Here is an 18,917-nt window from a genome sequence, read left to right as displayed (position 1 = left end):
TAAAGCTTGGAGTTTTCTCTTAGAGTGTTCTTGTGCATACTTAGGAGCTTTCCTTGTTCAAGCATACTAGTGTGGAGTAGCCTATTAGTCTTAGTTACATAGGCATCCAAGTTCAAAAGGCTTAGACTTGTGCAGGAAGAGAAGCTACACAAGTGCCGCACGGAGTAAACAGCATAGCCGAGATTTTACCCCGTGACAAGCTGCTCTAGACGCGTCCAGAAGACGCGTCCAGGAGCTTCCGGTCCGGCCAGGAAGCTTCCTGGCCGGACACTAGGGTTTTTCAAAGAAACATAAAAGTCAATCTTATTTGACTAATTTTAAGAAAAGTCTTTATTCCTCGGAGAATTATCTTTATTCCCCAAAACCGCGGGCTTAGGTAAATAGTCATTACTTTAATATTAGGTGATAACTGATAAGTTCTATTTTCTTTTAAGTAAGTTTTATTACAAATAGTTTTATATTTGTAATATTTCTTTTTAATTTTTTTTTAGGATTAGTTAAGTTTTAATTGAATTTCATATTAAAAAGCAGAAAAAAAAACAAGTTGGCCTCGTCAGAACCGGATTTGGCCTGGCCCGGATAGTCCCGGCCTGTGTCAAGTCACGATCCCGGGCTGGGCCATAGGTTTAGGCAACCCGGGCCCGGTCCGGTGCTATTTCAGCCCGGGTTGCTTGGGCCCTACCCGCAACCCGCCCTGGACCGTTCTATTTCGGCCGGCTTTGATCACCACTATGTGGGAGGGACTTGACAAATTATAAAACCTCTACGATATAAAGAAGAGGCGTGATTCAATGAGCTCAAGCTCACACGGTGAACTATGAGCTTGAGCTCATGACCGTTAGATCCATCGAGATCATACCATAAATCAATTTAACAACTACATATTCCTAGATTTAATCCTTGATTAAAGGAGTAAGTTAAACCAAGAAATAATAACCATAGATATTTTCTTAATTACTATATTACCATCCCTTCCATCTTTCTCCCTCGTTCTCTTTCTGTTTTCGTTCTCTTGTTTTGAGCTTGATTCAATTAGCTTAAGCTCATGACCATTAGATATTTTGAGCTTGATTCAATGCATCTTCTTCAATCTCTTCATCATCCTCCTTTAGACTTTCATCCTCTTTTAGACTCTCATTCCCATATTATAAACCAATAAAATCACGTCATCTTCAATCTCTTCATAATAGTAAGGAAATAAGGAATTCTATTACTGATATGTTTAGTAGTAATAACTAATGAAGATACAAACCATTGCAAAAAGAAATTCAAAAAATAAAAAGCTAAGAAAACAGTAAGGTTAAACTCAAGAACATAGGTGTTCTTTATAGTACTTGGAATAGAAATTCATGGTTGATTGTGATACATAAAACCCACACCCATTGTCGCAAAATTGAGGCACTTCATACTTCTAGAAATCTTGGTCTGGTTTTTTGCTTATTGAATTCATTTTTTAATTGATCAGATTCTCGAGTTCTTGACGCTTCAAAATTTTGATACTTAGGAAGATGAGTAATTCATACCAAGGTGGAGACTGTAGAGATCCTCCATTGATGAATATTAAGAAAGAACATGAAATTTAGAGAGAGAACCCCCAAACTAACTTTCACTAATGGTATCTTATGATTTTGTAATGGTTATTCCTTCTTTCTTCATATTATTTATTGAATCGATAAATCAATGGACTTTTACTTGTTCTTCATCGATTGATACATCAACCCCGTTGATGACTTGAAGAAGAAAGAAAGTGAAAGTTAGAGAGAGACAAAGATTTGCAGAAATAACAACTGCTATGGATGCATGGAAGTTTTGTCTGTGGCAGACTTGTAATTAAAGTGATACGGATGGGTTAAGTTTTCTAGTTTTTAGAGAATCCTTTAATTAAGGAGAAAATAAGGGGGATATATTTTGCCATGGGAAGATCTTGACAAATCCAACAGCCACGAGCTCAAGCTCATACTTCTCTCCATGAGCTTGAGCTCATTTAATCACCACTCTATAAAGAAACATAAGTTACCATAGAGACAACAAGTTCAACAAAAAAAAAAGAACTTAACAAATGTGTAGATAATTTCTAAAACAACATGCAATGAATAAGTATATAGTACATTCACTAGCAACAAGCAAATATATAAGAAATCCAAGCTCTAATATGATAATTTATAGTCAATAGGTTAATAAACATTTACTGTCTTCTTCATACCATCCCTTATATTGCTTCCATTTCCAGCTAAAAGGGTAACCTGCATAAATAAAACACAATTTTGTGAGAATGATATAATTAGACTCACAAACCCATTTTCCAACAAAATCCTCTGCATTAACTTCTTACACCTCCCTGACCGAATGAGAAATGGTGTGTCGACCTACCCCAACTTGAGAGAGGTATCAGAGCTGTCATCGTAGTCTCGAGGAGGAGCACCACCAGTAGAAGAGTTGCAGGCGGGGATGGTGGTGGTGACAGAGTCAGAGGATTGGCCTTCTTCATGCCCGAACCCCACATTCTGCACTTGTAAAGAATCAACACCAACATGTTTTCCCAACATCTGTTGTCCACCAAATTATAGGTACAAGGTAAAAAATCGTGAAATAATAAGAGTCGAACTATGGTCTTCCCAGTAAAGAGATTCACATGTTAAACTACCCAACCAAGTATATACTAACGAAAAAGAAAAGAGGAATTTACTATGACGAACCTGATTTCTCAGACGGTCGTTCTCTTCCATCAACTTAAGTCCCTGCATTTTTCGTATTTAGTCATTTTAATTATTTGTGCAAAATGAGATTTAGAAATGCTTGGGGAAATAAATTACGGTTTACCAAGGATAAATTAAGATTCATGTTTTGGATTAATATAAACAAACACAATCTGATAATGTAACATCTTTCTGTATTGCCTTTGTCACTATTTCCTTGGCGTTTTCTTCGGTTTTTAGGCCGTTGGAAAAAGAGCTTTCCCGACGGATTTTCACTTTTCTCAATGGTTTCGCGCGCAGAACATACTCTTTTTTTTTTGTAGTGCAAGTTTCAAATTTGAACGGATTTTGAATTCTGAATATATACCACAGAATTTTGACTATAGACCACAGTATTTTAGAATACAATCTTATTGGACATGTGGTTTAACTCATATACACAATTAGTTTTTCGATTTAGCGATATTTGAAGAAAACGAAATTGATTAGTATTCTAACCTTTTTTTGGAGGACATCAATCTCTTTCAGTATTCGGTCACCCTGAAACCAATTGAAATTCAGTAAGTATGAAACTGATGATAATCCTACTAATACGGGTAACTAAAAATATTTCATAAGAAACCTTTGTTTCTAGCACACGGCCCAAGCCTGTCTCAAGTGATTTCTCTAGTCGCTGTAAATCTTCGATAGTTAAACCTCGAAGATCCTCTCCTCTCATCTGCCTATAGTTATTCACAAAGAATAAGTTAATTTATCACCATTATTCATTAGTACAAAACGATAATGGGGATATTGATAAACATTCTTGTACCTCAACTGTTGGCTCTTCTCTACTACTTCCTTGCTTAATCTGGCATAACCGCTATTCTGTGTCTAAACAATCCAATTATAAAAACCAAAACAAGCTTTAAACTTCATAATAAATAAACCTCGTCGAGTTATCATCTACATGCATACACATTTTTACATATAATACCACATTGAATAGATGAAAATATATACAATATAAAGTGGATAACAATGCAACAAAAAAATATATCAAGTGGATAATGAAATAACAGCTTACTTACCTGCAGCTCAAGGGACGGTTGAGCGAGTTTCTGGAGGTTCTTCGAGTGCAAATTGTGCCTCTCAAGTACCTCCTTCATACTTTACAAGAAGAAAATATAAAAGAAATGATCATATATTAGTTTCTATATCATTAAATTCTTTGAGCTCGAATGTGGAATATGTATGTATACATACATAAGAACAATTAGTACTTATTGATTCAACATCTTTCAAACACTTCGATCATTAAAACTAATGTAGTAAGACCTAAAGCATGTATGCTAGTTGATAATTAAACACGGGTTTAATCATTATTATCAAATTTCAATTAACATGACATAAAATATAGTGACACCCCCTTCCGGTAGTAAATAGCAAGCATCTAACTAACCAGATCCATCCGAGGAAACCAATAAACAGTATGTGATAACGCTTGCATTATGATGTAGAGGCTTTGGCAGCTTCAATTTGTTTAGACGACTTTCTTTTGGAATTGGAAACCCTAATACTATATAAAGGGATTCCTCTAAGAGTTTTATTTTTCTTTCAATTCAGTAACACAATTTCAACATTTTTTTAAATCTTTAAGAGGATGTATATCATGTACGCTTTTTTCGGGTTCAGCCAACGTTCTAAACTTCCTTGAGTTTTCCGCTGTTGTAATATGATATTGTGAAAAAAATTCCAACTAACTAAGAAACCATTCGATATTAAATCAACTGTCATACTAGCGCTATATGATGCGATAAACCCTAAAGTGTCAAAATTGGCGCGTTCTAAGCGACCATACAATTAAACCCTACGCTTCCCACTTTGATCCTATAAGTTCAAGTCTTTGTGATTTCTGGTTAATGAAGACTTCCAGTTATCTCTCAATTGTTAGGTAAATTAGAAATTTAAATCTAGAAATCTCTTTTTCATACTAGATTAGTTTTGGGTGTTTTTTAATTTATGAAATATGTAAATTGAGATCTAAAAAGATCTCAACTTTAAAGTAAGAACCAGACAAGAAAATACATAAACCCTAAAAGAAATTACTAAATTGATGCAATAAGTACTTATATCACAATGACTAACTGAGAGTTTGAAAGTTTCAACTTTCACAATATATGCAACTGATGAAGATCTGTAAGGTGTACTAGTGATTGATGACTTTTGATCTATATATGGGTTCACCTGTGCTAATAACATCAAGTACTTATAATCATAAGACCCCACCATCCACTATCCTTCATCAACTTGGGTTCTTCTCTTTAACTAGAATCATCTTTTCTATCTTAATTTTAGTGGTGTAATAATATAGATGGCTCAAGATCTTTGAAGATCTTTACAAAAAAATGCTAGGGAACAAGAAAGACTAGACGGACTGTGGACAAAAATCTTAGGTGGTTTGCAGTGATTCGTGTTTCCGATGATTTTAATTTGCCGAACTATAAATCACGGCAAACGAAATAAGATTTTTGCCTGGAGTCTTGCCTAGTTTTCTTGTTCCCTATCATTGCTTAAAACTCACCATAATTATGAAGGTCATCTCTCCTTTTACATATATATTATATGTGTGTGTTCTCTCACTCTCTGGTACAGAGCGAGAGAGGTGAAGCCTACTTCAATTGAGTGGTAACCAGGTATATATATATCTCCGCTTCGTAAACCAAGAGTTGGATCTTACTGTTTCCCACAAAAGCGGTGAAACCTACTTTGGTTGGGTAGTACAATAGTCGTTTCTCCACCGGAGAGACTAGGGTTGGGATCTAACTACAGAGAGCGAGAGCGAGTGAGAGAGAGAGAGAGCAGAGAGAGAGAGAGAGGAGACCTTGAGCTAGAGTATTCAAAGAGCTTGCCAGTAGCAGAGAAGATGATAAGAGCAACCTCAGCATCACAAAGAATAGAAAGCTCTTCAGCTTTCTTAAAAAGCCCTCTTCTTCTCTTAGAAAAAGTCACTTGTCTTGCTGTTGTATTGTCAATCTTCTTGATCTGAATCTTCTCTCTTGCCATTCTTTCTCCAAAATCTACTCAAAACCCACAAATAAACTCAAACTTAACAACAAAAAAAACCCTATCAAATATCACTAGCTAGAACTAAAAATAAATGAAACTTATTATATACCCAGATCGGCAAAATATTTAATATGGGTTTTTGGGTAAAAACAGTAAGAAGAACATTTGTTTTCCTAATTAAGACTATAAAACACAGAAACCCTAATACAAAAAAAAAACATGAACCAAACTGAATCAAAAATGAAATCCAGATAAAACCCACTTTCAATCTTTAATATTCTTTCTCCTTTTACCTGTTTACAACTTGTTGGATTGTCAATGGTGATTCTGTTTGAAGATGGATTCGTCAACAGCACTCAAAACCCACCAGTTAAAATGATACTCCTTCTTTAGAATGAGAGAGAAAATTGAGTCCTTTTATAGCAAAATTGATTCTATTCTCTTCTCTCTCTCTCTAGACTATCTTCTTCATTCTCTCACTCTCTTTCTCTCTCTAGACCTGAATTGACTTCAAAAAACTAAAAAAAGAAAGAAATATACTAGTATTATATTATTGTGTGGATGTTATGTTTACGTACAATGCCCATGCCCCTATAACAGTGACAGTGCAATAATGAACCCTAAACCTTTTATTAACTCACAATTGAGTTTCTCGTGATAAATTTAGTGTTTAAGTTGTTGGGTTTGTACTTCAACAAAAAAAAAAAAGTTGTTGGGTTTGTGGTGATTGGTTTAATTTTCAATTTGATGGTTATTAATTAATCACCAAATCAGGCAAAATTGTCTATTAAAACATATAAATTTTTAATCCAAATTTGGGTGTCCTTGTTCAAAGTTAAGACAGATTTAAAATGGTGATATTTTTGCTGTTTTTCAAGTGTGAGCTTAAATATGACCTTTTCTTTTTTGTTTATTTAGATGTATAATTGCTCAACTGATAAACTTTTATTTTTCAAAAAAAAAAAGATAACAACTTTTTTTTTGAGTAATTACCAACAAAGAAAATGAGTTTTTTTTTGTCTAGATTGCTCTGAAATTAGCCTCTCAATTATAAAAAGCAAAGCAAAGAAAAGATTTTCACTCTAGTTAAGTATATGTGTCTAGCCAATCAATAATTGTTCAGTTTTGACTAGGACAAGATGTCAACGGATTGACTCGACCGAGCTTCACCACTTGAGCCTTGCTCTAACGGGAGCGATTTTCAAGACGTCACACTACAAGTCTTCTAGCCCTGAGGGCCTTGAACTCTATCATAGCAGAAAGGTCCTTACGAGTAAGATATTCTCCTGAGCCATGCTTTGATCAGAGAGACACAGTAGGAAGGTCTGCAAATATAAATTCGACACCTTGAGCGTTGGCCTGCCCGACAAAATGACGGTGACACAGAAGGCTAAGTATCGTCGAAGATTCGCTTTTTCAATTGGAGTCATTATTAACAAAAGGTACGAGCACAATCAATTATTTTTGCCTTGGACGGCCATGCCACGTGACTACCCATTGATGGTGCCCAATCGTCACCTTGTATATCTATAAGTATCACACAGATTTGTCCTAAACAAGATCTTAATTCAGTCCTTACAATTGAACTGATTTCTGTCATTTTGGAAATTTATCAACAATTTGCTTGTGTAGGCGGGGATCAAACGTGCACACTGAATTAACTTGAGTGTCAGAGTGTCTTTGCAAGTATGCCCTCACGCCTAAAAACAAACGACTTTCAAAACTCACAAAGCATTGTAGTGTTATCAACATATGTTGTTCGACTTAAAGAATGTTGGGCCACTTACCAGAGGTTTGTAACCAAAATCTTCTAAGAACATGTCGGGAAAGTAATGGAATGTTATATGAAGCAAGGTTAGAGCAGTGGTCGTCCCTAAGCTTAAAATGGCGTTTGACACGTGCAATCTGCATACAATATGACGTTGAATATTGAGAAGTGTACTTTTGAATAACCTTTGGTACATCATTGGTTTGACTCATAGTGACATCGAAGCCAACCTAACAAGTCTCGGATTTATAGGAGATGTCCAACCCGAAGAAGCTCATAAAGTTCGAGGTTGACTAGCGCATTAATATCTCTATTAAGATTTATGAGAAAGATGAGAGATAAGGCATTGTCGTCCTTCAAAACAAAGGGAGATAATTAGACAGGATAGAGCCAATAGATCTACTTTCGTACACGAACCATTGTGTGTCAAACGATCTGTCAGTGTCAGAAGATACACTCATCAGATATTGTCCTCCAAACATATATACACACGCGGCAATCATCACGGCGATGTCTTACCACTGCATCATCTCCGCCTTGCAGTGTAATGGTCATCCCAGGGGGGATGCCACTAAGGGTCAGTGGGGGCACATGCCCCCACTGATCCAAGAGTGGCACCCTTTTCCTTCAAATCTAATTTTTGAGAATTTAATTGGAGTTGCTGAGTTCAAAGCAATTTAATGTAAGCCCACCAACTACATCTCATTACATAGAAGTCCAAAGTGGTTCGTCCCATTTTCTATATACAGAAACATTATCTTTTAATTGATAAATTGACAAAGAAAAATCAATTGTTAGTTGGACACACCTGTTTTTTCTCCGTTTTCGCCGACGACATAACACCGACTGTCATTAAAAGCTATTTCTAACATTTTATCTCTTTCTCTATGCAACACTACCCGTTCTCTTTGTCATTCTCTTTCTTCTCTCTGGAACTTCCTCTTCCTCACTCTATTAATTTATGGTGGTGGCGGCCAATGATTAGGTCTCATCCAGTTTCATATCTCTTTCTCTCTCAATGGTAGGGTTTCAGTCAATGATTGGGTTGCGGTCGTGACTTTTGGATCAAGTCGCTACCACCGATAAGAGTTCGTGGGTAACCATCATTAGCGTCTTACTTGCCATACAACTGGTCTGTCGGTGAAGAACACACTGGAATCTCAATCGAAGCCAGTAGATGTGTTTACACGTCAGTAATGCCTACTAATGTAAATTAACGTCTTACCGGATAGGTAAAGAGCAAACCAGTTAAAAACTCATTCAAATTTTAGTGGGGACATCAGTGACCACCTATAAGAAGATGTGTTTATCCGTCAATAAAATTAACGCTACCGTTATAACCATCAGTAACGTCTTACCAACAAGGTGTACACCTAATCGTGCGTGAGAAAATTTGCAACCATTACCATCATAACCATTGTTATCGTTAACCGTCACAAGAGAGAGAATCGATGATATTACTAAAATCAATGAATAAGGTTTTATATTGTTAATTAATTTTTTTATAGGTATAAAATGCGCCCCACCAGACTATATGTCCTGGCCTCGCCACTGGGTCATCCAAACCTATACGAGCTTTTAGGGTTGCCCTAAAAATGGATCGAAAAGTCATCTTTAAAATTCAGACTTATAGTTATTTATTTAAACTACAAATAAATACTCCATTGACTCGAGCATCATACTGTTTTTTTTTTTGCTTGGCCTGTCCGTTTAATTTAACTTGGAAAACTTAAAAGAAAATTCACCGTTCAATTGAAAATCTTGATCACCAGGTTGACATATATCGGGAAAAAACACTTCCTGACTTCATTAATTTAGAAATTACATGCTTTACTAAGTTATAAAACAAATAGTTTAAATTGGCGTCGTACACTTATTCAGTGAAAATCGCTTATGGTGTGTTTGGTTGCAAGATTTCTAAGTAGGATTCTTAATAAACATGAGCTTTGTTAGGAATCAAGATTTCTTGGTCTGTTTGGCTACAGAAAATCCTAAGACTCTTGAATCCTAAGAGTCTTGAATCCTAAGGATTTCTAAGTCCAAAATTTGAATTTAACTAAAATCCCACTCTACCCCCTAAGATTTGCTAGGATTTTGGATTAATATACTCAAATTTCAAACTTAAAATCAACCCCAAAAAATATATTTTACTACAAAATAATTGTTTTTCAAAACCAGTTTTTTTTCTAGAAACTGCCTTTTCACGAAAACTGTTTACCATTTTTTCTCGAAAAGTTAATTTTGGAAAATAATTTTTTTCCCACAATAGTTTTTTTCTTGAAAATAATCTTTTACCCTAAAACAAACTATTTTTTCCCTAAAATTTTTTTTTCTCAAAAACTGCTTTTCCCCGAAAAACTGTTTTTTTTCTCGACAACCGTTTTTATTTTCAAAAACCGTTGTTTTCCGAAAACCATTTTCCTGACGAAATTTTTTTTTCTCTCGATTTTTCTTGAAAATCGATTTCTCTAAAATCATTTTGGATTATTTTCCAAATAGCCCCTAACTTTGTGACCAACTTCCTGCCTAGCCCCCTACTTTATCAAAAATACCCAGATGGCCCTCTTTTTGAGTTACCGTTATGACTTCGTTAACCAGTCATCATTTCTCTCTCCTCTATCTCATTACCTCTCTCTGCCACCTCACTTTCTCGCCGCCTCATCGTCTTCACCGGCGAAAGTCGTTGGCCGACAAATTTTTCGGTCGGCGACCTTCAAACATATCTCTCTCTAAAAAAGATTAAAAAAAACTCTCCTCTCTCTCGATCAGATCTAGGTATGTTCATGAAGGTCTGCGAACAGACCTAGATCTGGTGAACCAGATTTAGAGAGAGATGAGAGATTTTAAAAAAAAAATTAGAACAAGAGAGAGAAGAGATAATTATTTTTTTTATGTTTGAAGGTAGCCGGCCTGAAAATTGGTCGGTCGGCGACTTTCGCCGGTGAAGACGATGACGTGGCGAGAAAGTGAGGTGGCAGAGAGAGGTAATGAGATGGAGAAGAGAGAAATGATGACTGGTTAACGGTGTTGTAACGGTAATTGAAAAAGGTCGCCATCTGGGTATGTTTGATAAAGTAAGGGGCTAGGCAGGAAGCTGGTCACAAAGTTGGGGGCTATTTGGGAAATAACCCAATCATTTTTTTTTCGGAAAAACTGTTTCTTCTTGAAAACCGTTTTATCTCGAAAAAAATTTCAATAACCAAAAATTATTTTCGAGATAAACGACTTTCAGAAGACAAGGAAAAGTTTTTTTCGTAAAAAAACGGTTTTCGAGAATAAAAAACATTATCAAGGGAAAACGATTGACAAGATAAAAAGCAATTTATGAAAAACTAATTTCGAAGAAAAATAATTAATTTTTCGAAAAACGGTTTTCGTAGAAAAAGGTTTAATGAAGAAACAACTTTCTAGAAAACGGAAAGGTTTTTCGAAGAAAACAATATTAAAAAAAACGAGTTTTGAGGAAAATGTTTCTTCAATTTTTTTAAGGAAACCTTTAAAATATCAAATAATCATAAATCTTCGGATTCTTATTACTTACTGATGAGACATGAAAATGTCTCATTTGAATCTCTTAACTCGGGTTAGTTAGTCCATTTCGGACAGTTACTCTGATAAATTATGTGTTTTTCTTTATCAGGTATCTTTACAGGGTTCAGTGCGAAAAGCAGACGAAATCGGTAGAAATTGATGTTAGGGGTATTTTGGTCATTTGGTGGTATTGGTGCTCTTCAAACTTTGGCAAATATTGATACTCAGATGAAACTAGAGTTTGGGGTAAACCCAACGGCGAAAACGGAAGTCAAATCGGAGTCAGGACGAGCAATTTAGGCGAAGTCAAAGTCTTAGTCAAAATCATTAGACCAGGTCAACATAGAGTTCTCTGATACACGTGGCGATAATCGGATGGAGAACCCGGAGCAATCTGGACATAAGTGGGATACTTTCGGGTTACGCGGGACTGATTTCGGGTTTCTGGATTGGGCATGATTAGGTATGTTCCGCGCGCGAGTTTCGGTACTCCCTTTTGATCCAACGAAGTCTGCTGCGCCAGCGTCTAAGTAAAACCATCCAATGGCTGTTGTGCTCTCTCTCGGTAGTCCCTATTCCAGCATATCGTCAGCTCTAGTAATATCCAACCTGGCGTGAGATCAGCAATCACGTAAGGACGTTTGGCCAGTCAACAAACCTGCCGGTCGTTCTCTCCCTTATCCCAACTATTTTGGAAATAAAAAAAAATCATTAGAGAGAGAAAGCTCTCGGGATTTTTTATTTCCTCTTCTTTCCATATAAAAGAGAAACCGAGATGGAGATTAGGAAAGAAAATAATACAGAGAGAAGGAAAGAAAGAGAGTGGTGATTGGGGGGATTCGAGATTCTTAGAGAGAGAGAGTTGAGCTGCTGGTTTTAGAAAGAAGAAAGAGGAGAAGGAAAGTTTCTAAAACCGAGAGTTGTGGAAGATTGGGGAAGAATCACGATTATTTTTCTGCTATATAGACACAGGAATTGTCATCATCAGAGCATCCCCAATGGTTAGCACCAAAAAAAACACCAAAAAGGAATCTTCACCAATTTTTTTGGTGTTTTCAAATTGGGGAACCCAAAGGCAAATCACTAAAAGTTTCACCAAATCACTATTCATCACACCAAATTTCATTTTTACCATTTTTTAACACTAATTTTTTTATAAAATAAATTTAACTAGTTGAAATTACAAGACTTAAACTACAAATTAAACTAATACGACATTTTAATAAAACTACAAACCGAAACTAATACGACATTTCGACCGTTGTACTCCGGTTGCGTGTTTTTTTCCTATTTGCGCCTCGTTAAACGAATTCATTAAATGTGGTCATTTTGACCGTTGTACTCCGGTTCTGTGTTTTTTCCCTCTCAACCCAAGGTGTATGTCTTGTTTAATCAACCCAGACACTATGTCTTGTCCCTTCAAGTCTGCAAAAGTTGTCTTGTCCAGTCAACCCTACAAAAGTAGCCTTGTCCGCTCAACCCAGAGTATTTTATTGAACCCTCCCCTATAAAAGTGTTGTGGCATGGAGAGGTTGTTGCAGAGTATTAGTTAGAGATTATAAATATACCTTGTTGCTCGAGCGTTCCCATTGAGTAAAGATGTCTGGTTCATCGTCGTCTTTTTGTTTGATCTGTAATCGTTCCGGGCATTCCATGAGCGAGTGTGGATGGAGTTGGTGTTATTGTCCGAACGATTGTCATGATTACCTAACCTTGAGTTATGCAGACGGAGTTAGTGGAAGAGGTGGTTATCTTCACTGCAAAAAGTGCAACTATTTTGACTGGGTTTCAGACTATATCGATCGTTTCTTAAAGGTTAGTTTATTAGGTTACGATTGTGGTTATATGTATACATAAATTTTATTCCCAGTGTAACATAACAAATATGTTCAATTTATTCAGGAGGTGGCTGAAACACCATGCCCTGTTTGCAATGAGGTTGGACACGATCATAATACATGTCAGGGAGTCGAGCCTAAAGACGAACCTCCAACGTATTATTCGGGGGAGAGCGATTCCGATTAATATTTGGGATCCCAATGTTTTATTACGAATATTAGAATTCCCTAAAAAGTATAATTATGTATGTTATTTCTATGAAACGACATCTACTTTGATTTATGGAGTACTTTTTTTTTATTGAAATGTCTCCGAAAACCCGGAGTACACAAAATCGATAACGGTAGAAATGAAAATCATAATAGTCCGATTATGTGTTATTAAGGGTATAAATAAAAATATTCAAGGTAGCTTTTTTTTCGAATATTTAGATTAAATGTTTAATTTTTTATTTTAGTGTAATTTAATTAAATAATTAAAAAATTTATCGGACCAAACACCAAAAAAAAAACATAAAAAGGGACCAAAAAATTAAACAAGAAACAAAAAAAGGACCAAACATTAAAGAAAAAACAAAAAGGAAGACTAATAATCAAATAAGAAACAAAAAAAGGGACCAAACAATTATTGAATAAACCCCTGGCCCACCTCTCACCATTTTAGTGAGAGGGAACAGTAACTGCCCAGATTTGGGCAGTTACTGTTCACGGCACAGCAGATTTTTGGCAATCTGCTGTGCCGTTGGGTGGAGAATTTTCAGGAGATCACCAAAATTTGGTGATCTCCTGATCCGTTGGGGATGCTCTCAGGAGGATCTCTCGACGGCTAGATAAAACAGAAACCAGAGTTTAGACAGAGAGAAAGGAGAGGATCATCACGGGGTAGAGAGAGAGAAAGAAACAGAGACAGAGATTTTCATCATCATCATCTTTTCTTTTTCTTATTTTTCTTTTGTGTAATCTTTGTTCTTAGTGAGAGAGAGAGAGAGATTACAGAGAGAGATAGAAACAGGGAGTTGTAGAGAGAATTTGTAGAGAGAGAAAATACAAAAGAAAGAAAAAAAGAAAGTTTTCGGATTTGCTTATTGTTTGTTATTTGACTTTCTGCTTTCTTAGTGAGAAAGAGAATATAGAGAGTTCTAATATCAAGAGAAAGAGAGACAGAAACAGTAGAGTGAGGGAGGTTAAAGAAATTAATTGGAGAAGACGAGAAAAAAGGTGAGAAAATAATTTTCCCACAGAGAAACCGTTTTCGGGAAGACGAGAAAATCGTTTTCCCTGAGGGTGCGTTTGGCAGAATTTTGGGAAAACAGAAGGAAATCCTTTCCCTAAGGCCCTGTTTGGTTCTGAAATAGCGAAAAAGTTAAGTTTTCTTCTCCCTCTCTTTACTTTATTTTCCAATTTTTTTTTATATAATGTCTATGATTAACTAATCTTTTATCTAGGGTTTTAGATGAAGTTCTTCGTACTTAATTTTATCGATATGATTTGTTAATAATTTTTATTGTTTTTCATGATAAAATCTTCCGGATTTTAGACCATTCATGGACCAAAAATCTGAGTTATATAAAGAATTTGCTAATTAAATCATAATAAATCGTCGTTAGAATTGTTAGAAGGACGGATTCGAAAACCCTAGGATCCCCTTTTCTGAATATCTAATTAAGAGTTATTTAAATTTTTATTGTTATTTTCTTTTTTAATTTGAAAAATATTACCAATCAAACCAAGTTAGACTCCAAGTTAGAATTAAAGTTAGAATTTAAGTTTGACTAAGTCTCTGAGGAACGAACTGGTCTTACCGGAATTTATTACAACTTGACACCCGTGCACTTGCGGGTGTAGACCTATTTAGGAAACTTTTTAGGCCTATCACTTACCAAACAAACTAAAAAAAATATATACTTGTTCAGACTCATGATTCTACGGATTCATGATTCCGTCATCCAAACACACCATTAATTTACTGTTGTGGAATTGTCCACAATATTTTGATATCGGAGCAATCAACAACCTTACATGACATTGAACAACCTACAAATTTTCCTTTCACTACTTGAAAACTCGGACGAGATTGTTATTATAATATATTACACTGTTGCCAGACTTGATGCCAAGGGTTTTCACTAACAATACGGAATTGATTTCACAGATACCTTTAGTCCAATAGATGAGCTTGCTACTGTTAGAGTTCTCTTAAACTTAGATGTCCAAAATGACTGAAATATTAAACAATTAGATTTCAACAATGTTTTTCTTCATGGCACCTTAAAGGAAACAGTTTATACTCAACCATCTACTTTCGGGATCCTATTAATCCTCACTATGTGTGCAAACTACATAAATCTTTTTACGGCCTAAAACAAATTATAAGGTTGTGTTTGATATCAGAAAAATAATTCCATGAAAATAAAAGAGTTTCATGGAAAGTCTTTCAGACCACATAAGGATAAAAATGTCATTTTGATATTATATGGAGTAAAAATGTAATTTTGACAACATAAGGGAAAAAAATGTCAATTTCATATTATGAAAGAGTAAAAATGTAATTTTAGCTATATAAAGCCAAAATGTCATTTTTACAACTTTGTAAACATGTCATTTGGTAAGAAGGACAGAAATGTCATTTGGTAAGAAGGACAAAAATGTCATTTGTCCAATGTATAAGTAAAAGTATATTTTGCTAAATTTTATGGGTAACAATGTCATTTTGAACATATATGGAGATAAATATTAGGTTTCAAGTATCTGAATGTATTAAAATATTGTTATTTTGATTTTTGACTTTCCACATAAACTAATTCTTAGGGGGGGGGGGGGCAATGAATTATAAAGTAGACTATCTCATGGAAATAGATTCCTTATGGAATTAAAGCCATGGAATTATACTTCGCATCAAACGGTAGAAATACTTATTTCCAAGAAAATTATTTTATTTCCATCGAAATAAGAGATATCAAACACACCCTAAGAGTTTGGTACGAAGAATTAGTTGATGCCTTGCTCAGTCTAAGTTTTCAAAAGTCAAATGCCCATTCATCTCTTTTTGTATACAAACGAGGGTGTAACCCGTGCCCCACGGGCACGGACAGTTCTTTTGAATGCATTTAAGAGCTAAATTTACAATCTACAATATTGCTCACATCAAACATGGTTGTTTCTTTCCATTCGTCCAACTCCATGTCTATCATTTGAGTTGATGCCCTAGCAAAAACGTATGCGCCAGTGCCTTGCATACTCCAGGGTAAAGAGTTAGGAACCTCAACGACGAAATGTAAGTATGACTTTTCCATTATGAATGACCTCCGATACATCAAGCACTGTTGGTTTCTTCCTTTCATCCAATTCCATGTCCGTCATTTGAGTTACCGCCCTAGCAGAAACACTTTATCCGGTGCCTTCGCAGTACTCTAAGTCGAAGAGTCAGGAAACCCACAAGGTTCCAATGTAATGTATGTATAGCTTTTCTCTCATGAATGACGTACTGGTACATCGACATTCCTTATCATTTATCGCCTTGAATGAATCTGCACATTCATATATTGATTATATTTAAAGAGTACCGCCACAATATATTACGATCGCAGTAAATTTGACGGTCTTTTTGTCAATGAAAAACTGCATTTACCACGCTTCACAACTTTCCCAAGGTTGTTCTTGATGAGCAAATGCTTACCGCCCAAATGGGACAACACAAATTGAAACCCACAGAAAGCTTCAGTCTCGAGTCAATGTGTGCTCGACAAATAGGTCAACCTTTTCTTTTGAACTTAAGGGTGATCCTTGTGTGACGGCACAAATACTATACCCCCAATGATTGTCTCAAGCTGCGAACAAACAAAAAGAAGTCGAGAAGATTGCTACAACTGACATTTGTAGAAGATAATGGTGTATGTTTTTACTTCCAGTTTCATATCTGAAATCCAATTGTAGATCTCAATTGACTCGAAGAGTCTGAATTAAGAGCCACTTGTGTACGGTAACCTGACTGAAACTCTAACAACAAAGGACGAAAATCACCTATAGCTATACTAAAACACGGTGTTCACGTATCGTTGAAAGTGTTTGAGCCCATAGACTTAACTAATCAATAAAATTTAAAATTAATTAGAATCCATGAAAAAAGAAAATCAAAAAGAGAGCTTACAAAGCATGGAATGTCAGTCCTGTGTTGTTGTCACTTACACTTTCTTCAAACCCTATTAACAAAAAAGGAAAAAATAAATAAATCCCTTGATTAATTAAAAGAAGATGGTGTTTTAACCATTGCACCAGATTTCGAAGCTAACAGCCATATGAAACAACAATGAAGTGATTCATATTTGAATTAACACTGTTTCTAGCTTAATATAGATCTTCACAGGTACACGGCTATAAATGAGTCAATGCAAGTTAATTGGAAGATTTAGCGACTACATTTTAGATCTTTTATTGCAAGAAATAACTCCAACACCATAAACTATTAATAGTATTTTTTTTTTAAAACTCGTAATATGAGAAAAACAACAAAAAAAACCAAAGACTCCGATTATAAAAAAAATTCTCTTCGGCCGATATCCAACCCCTAATTGCTCATATCCTAACTTCCCTGACAATCTCTTGTGCCCTTGTCTACCATTTACGATATACAAAGGAACCAATGTTGTACAGTCATCTCATATTAACTACCCAAAGTCCACAATGAACCAAGCGATTGGTCATCCAAGACCTCATATTCGTAGCAGAAGGTTTGTAGCCACACGGAATCCTTAAGTGACAAACCCAAAATAGAAACCATTATCAATATCGTCTCTTGTTTTTATGAGTACAAAATACTAAATATTGTTAAGATTTCAAGGATTTAAAAGTCCTAAATCCTAAACCAAAATCGGTGAAGAGAAATATGGGCAGGGGTTTAATGCTTTCAAGGTATGAAGATGTCCTAAGATTTTTAACGGATATTTGATTTAGCATACTTTCTGGCTTAATATAGAAATCATAACAGATTCATCATCAAATACTCAACATGAATTACAAAATCGGAAATGATCATAGATATCTTGTCTGACTTAAACATGCACTCCAGGTTACCTGTTACCGAAGTTTGATTTCCATTGGTGGTGAATGCTGATTTCTTAATCTAGAAAATCAAAAAGTTTTAGAATCAGAGAAACTCACCAGTCAAATTATGAGTTCACTTGTAGTGAAAATATTGACTTAATTGGTCTCATGGCCTCCTCAGAAGTCTGCTTACAACAATGAAAATTTTCATAATCTGTAATGCGATCATGCACCTGTAGGAATTCAAAGTCAGCTTCCAACAATAAAATTCAAAGTCTCATAATTCTAATTGTAGGAATTATCTCATAATTGTTGAAATAGGAATACCTCAAGATTGAGAGAGCTTGGTACATAAAAATTATGCACTTGTAGTAATCGATTCTCGATAATCAACTCTCCTATGTGCCCATGATTGTAGTCACGACATGTTCCATTTCAAATTTTGGGGTGATCAGACTAAGAAATCGACATAAAGAACATTTAAGTCTAACTTAAAATCAAGGAATCAAAAGTCGAAAAATTTCGGTCGAAATGACCGAAATTTTTCGGTTTTTCAGATCATCGAAACAAAAATACACTTACAAACTTTTCGTGTAAGATTTCGACCGAAATCTCACGAAATTTCGCTTTCTTCTTGATTTCTTCATCAAACCTTCTTGATTTCTTCTTCATAGCTTCATGTTTCAGATTTTATGGGTGGGTTTAGAGTGAAGAAGAAGAAAAGAAAGAGATTAGGGTTTCCTAGAAGAAGAAGAAGGAGAGAGAGGCGCGACTGTTGGAAGAAAAGTTAGGGTTTTGGGTTTTTAGGTTATAAAGTTAAAAGCACCCCTTAAAAGTTATCTGGCACCCGTTCCTTCACTGTCCCAATGTCTTGAGGGGTGCCAGAAACTATTTTTAGGGGCGCCTTAAAGAACCTGATGTATACTTACAATCATCTTGTTACTTAACCCCTAAACAATTTCTTAAGTGCATATATAGCCCCTCAATCTAACAGAA

The 18,917-nt window shown here is 35.4% G+C and overlaps 1 protein-coding gene and 1 long non-coding RNA gene across 3 annotated transcripts; both read right to left on the bottom strand.

Moving 5' to 3' along the window:
- Nucleotides 1–1,999: 1,999 nt before the first annotated feature.
- LOC147565773 (MADS-box protein SVP-like) lies at nt 2,000–6,310 on the bottom strand. 2 transcript variants are annotated; one of them, XM_086652272.1, is made up of 9 exons: nt 6,038–6,310; nt 5,560–5,755; nt 3,767–3,845; nt 3,508–3,569; nt 3,319–3,418; nt 3,195–3,236; nt 2,697–2,738; nt 2,371–2,549; nt 2,000–2,243 (listed from the first exon to the last, which is right to left on the bottom strand). In XM_086652272.1, the coding sequence occupies exons 2-9, from the start codon at nt 5,739–5,741 to the stop codon at nt 2,231–2,233; spliced, it is 699 nt and encodes a 232-aa protein (XP_086508398.1). In that variant the 5' UTR covers nt 5,742–5,755; nt 6,038–6,310; the 3' UTR covers nt 2,000–2,230. The 2 variants fall into 2 exon arrangements, with proteins under 2 accessions (XP_086508398.1, XP_086508399.1); XM_086652273.1 differs by having other exon boundaries at nt 2,371–2,546.
- A 9,706-nt stretch (nt 6,311–16,016) lies between these two features.
- Nucleotides 16,017–17,162, bottom strand: LOC147565772 (uncharacterized). The gene is made up of 3 exons (XR_015237366.1): nt 17,029–17,162; nt 16,510–16,708; nt 16,017–16,408 (listed from the first exon to the last, which is right to left on the bottom strand). It is a non-coding gene; the product is annotated as an uncharacterized LOC147565772 (long non-coding RNA).
- Nucleotides 17,163–18,917: the final 1,755 nt, after the last annotated feature.

This window comes from Eschscholzia californica, unplaced genomic scaffold (genome assembly GCF_041429995.1).
Source record: "Eschscholzia californica isolate CP2 unplaced genomic scaffold, dmEscCali1.0.p SCAF_1, whole genome shotgun sequence".
Lineage (NCBI taxonomy): Eukaryota > Viridiplantae > Streptophyta > Magnoliopsida > Ranunculales > Papaveraceae > Eschscholzia > Eschscholzia californica.
This window is presented reverse-complemented; position numbering and strand designations above follow the sequence as displayed.

What these genes read in the sequence shown, in the direction of transcription:
- LOC147565773 (XM_086652272.1), bottom strand. Translation starts at nt 5,741, where the DNA reads ATGGCAAGAGAGAAGATTCAGATCAAGAAGATTGACAATACAACAGCA. An exon ending in GAGAAGAGCCAACAGTTGAG is followed by an intron (nt 3,419 to 3,507) that starts GTACAAGAATGT and finishes GAATAACTATAG; the next exon opens with GCAGATGAGAGGAGAGGATC. An exon ending in GCCGTGTGCTAGAAACAAAG is followed by an intron (nt 3,237 to 3,318) that starts GTTTCTTATGAA and finishes AATTGGTTTCAG; the next exon opens with GGTGACCGAATACTGAAAGA.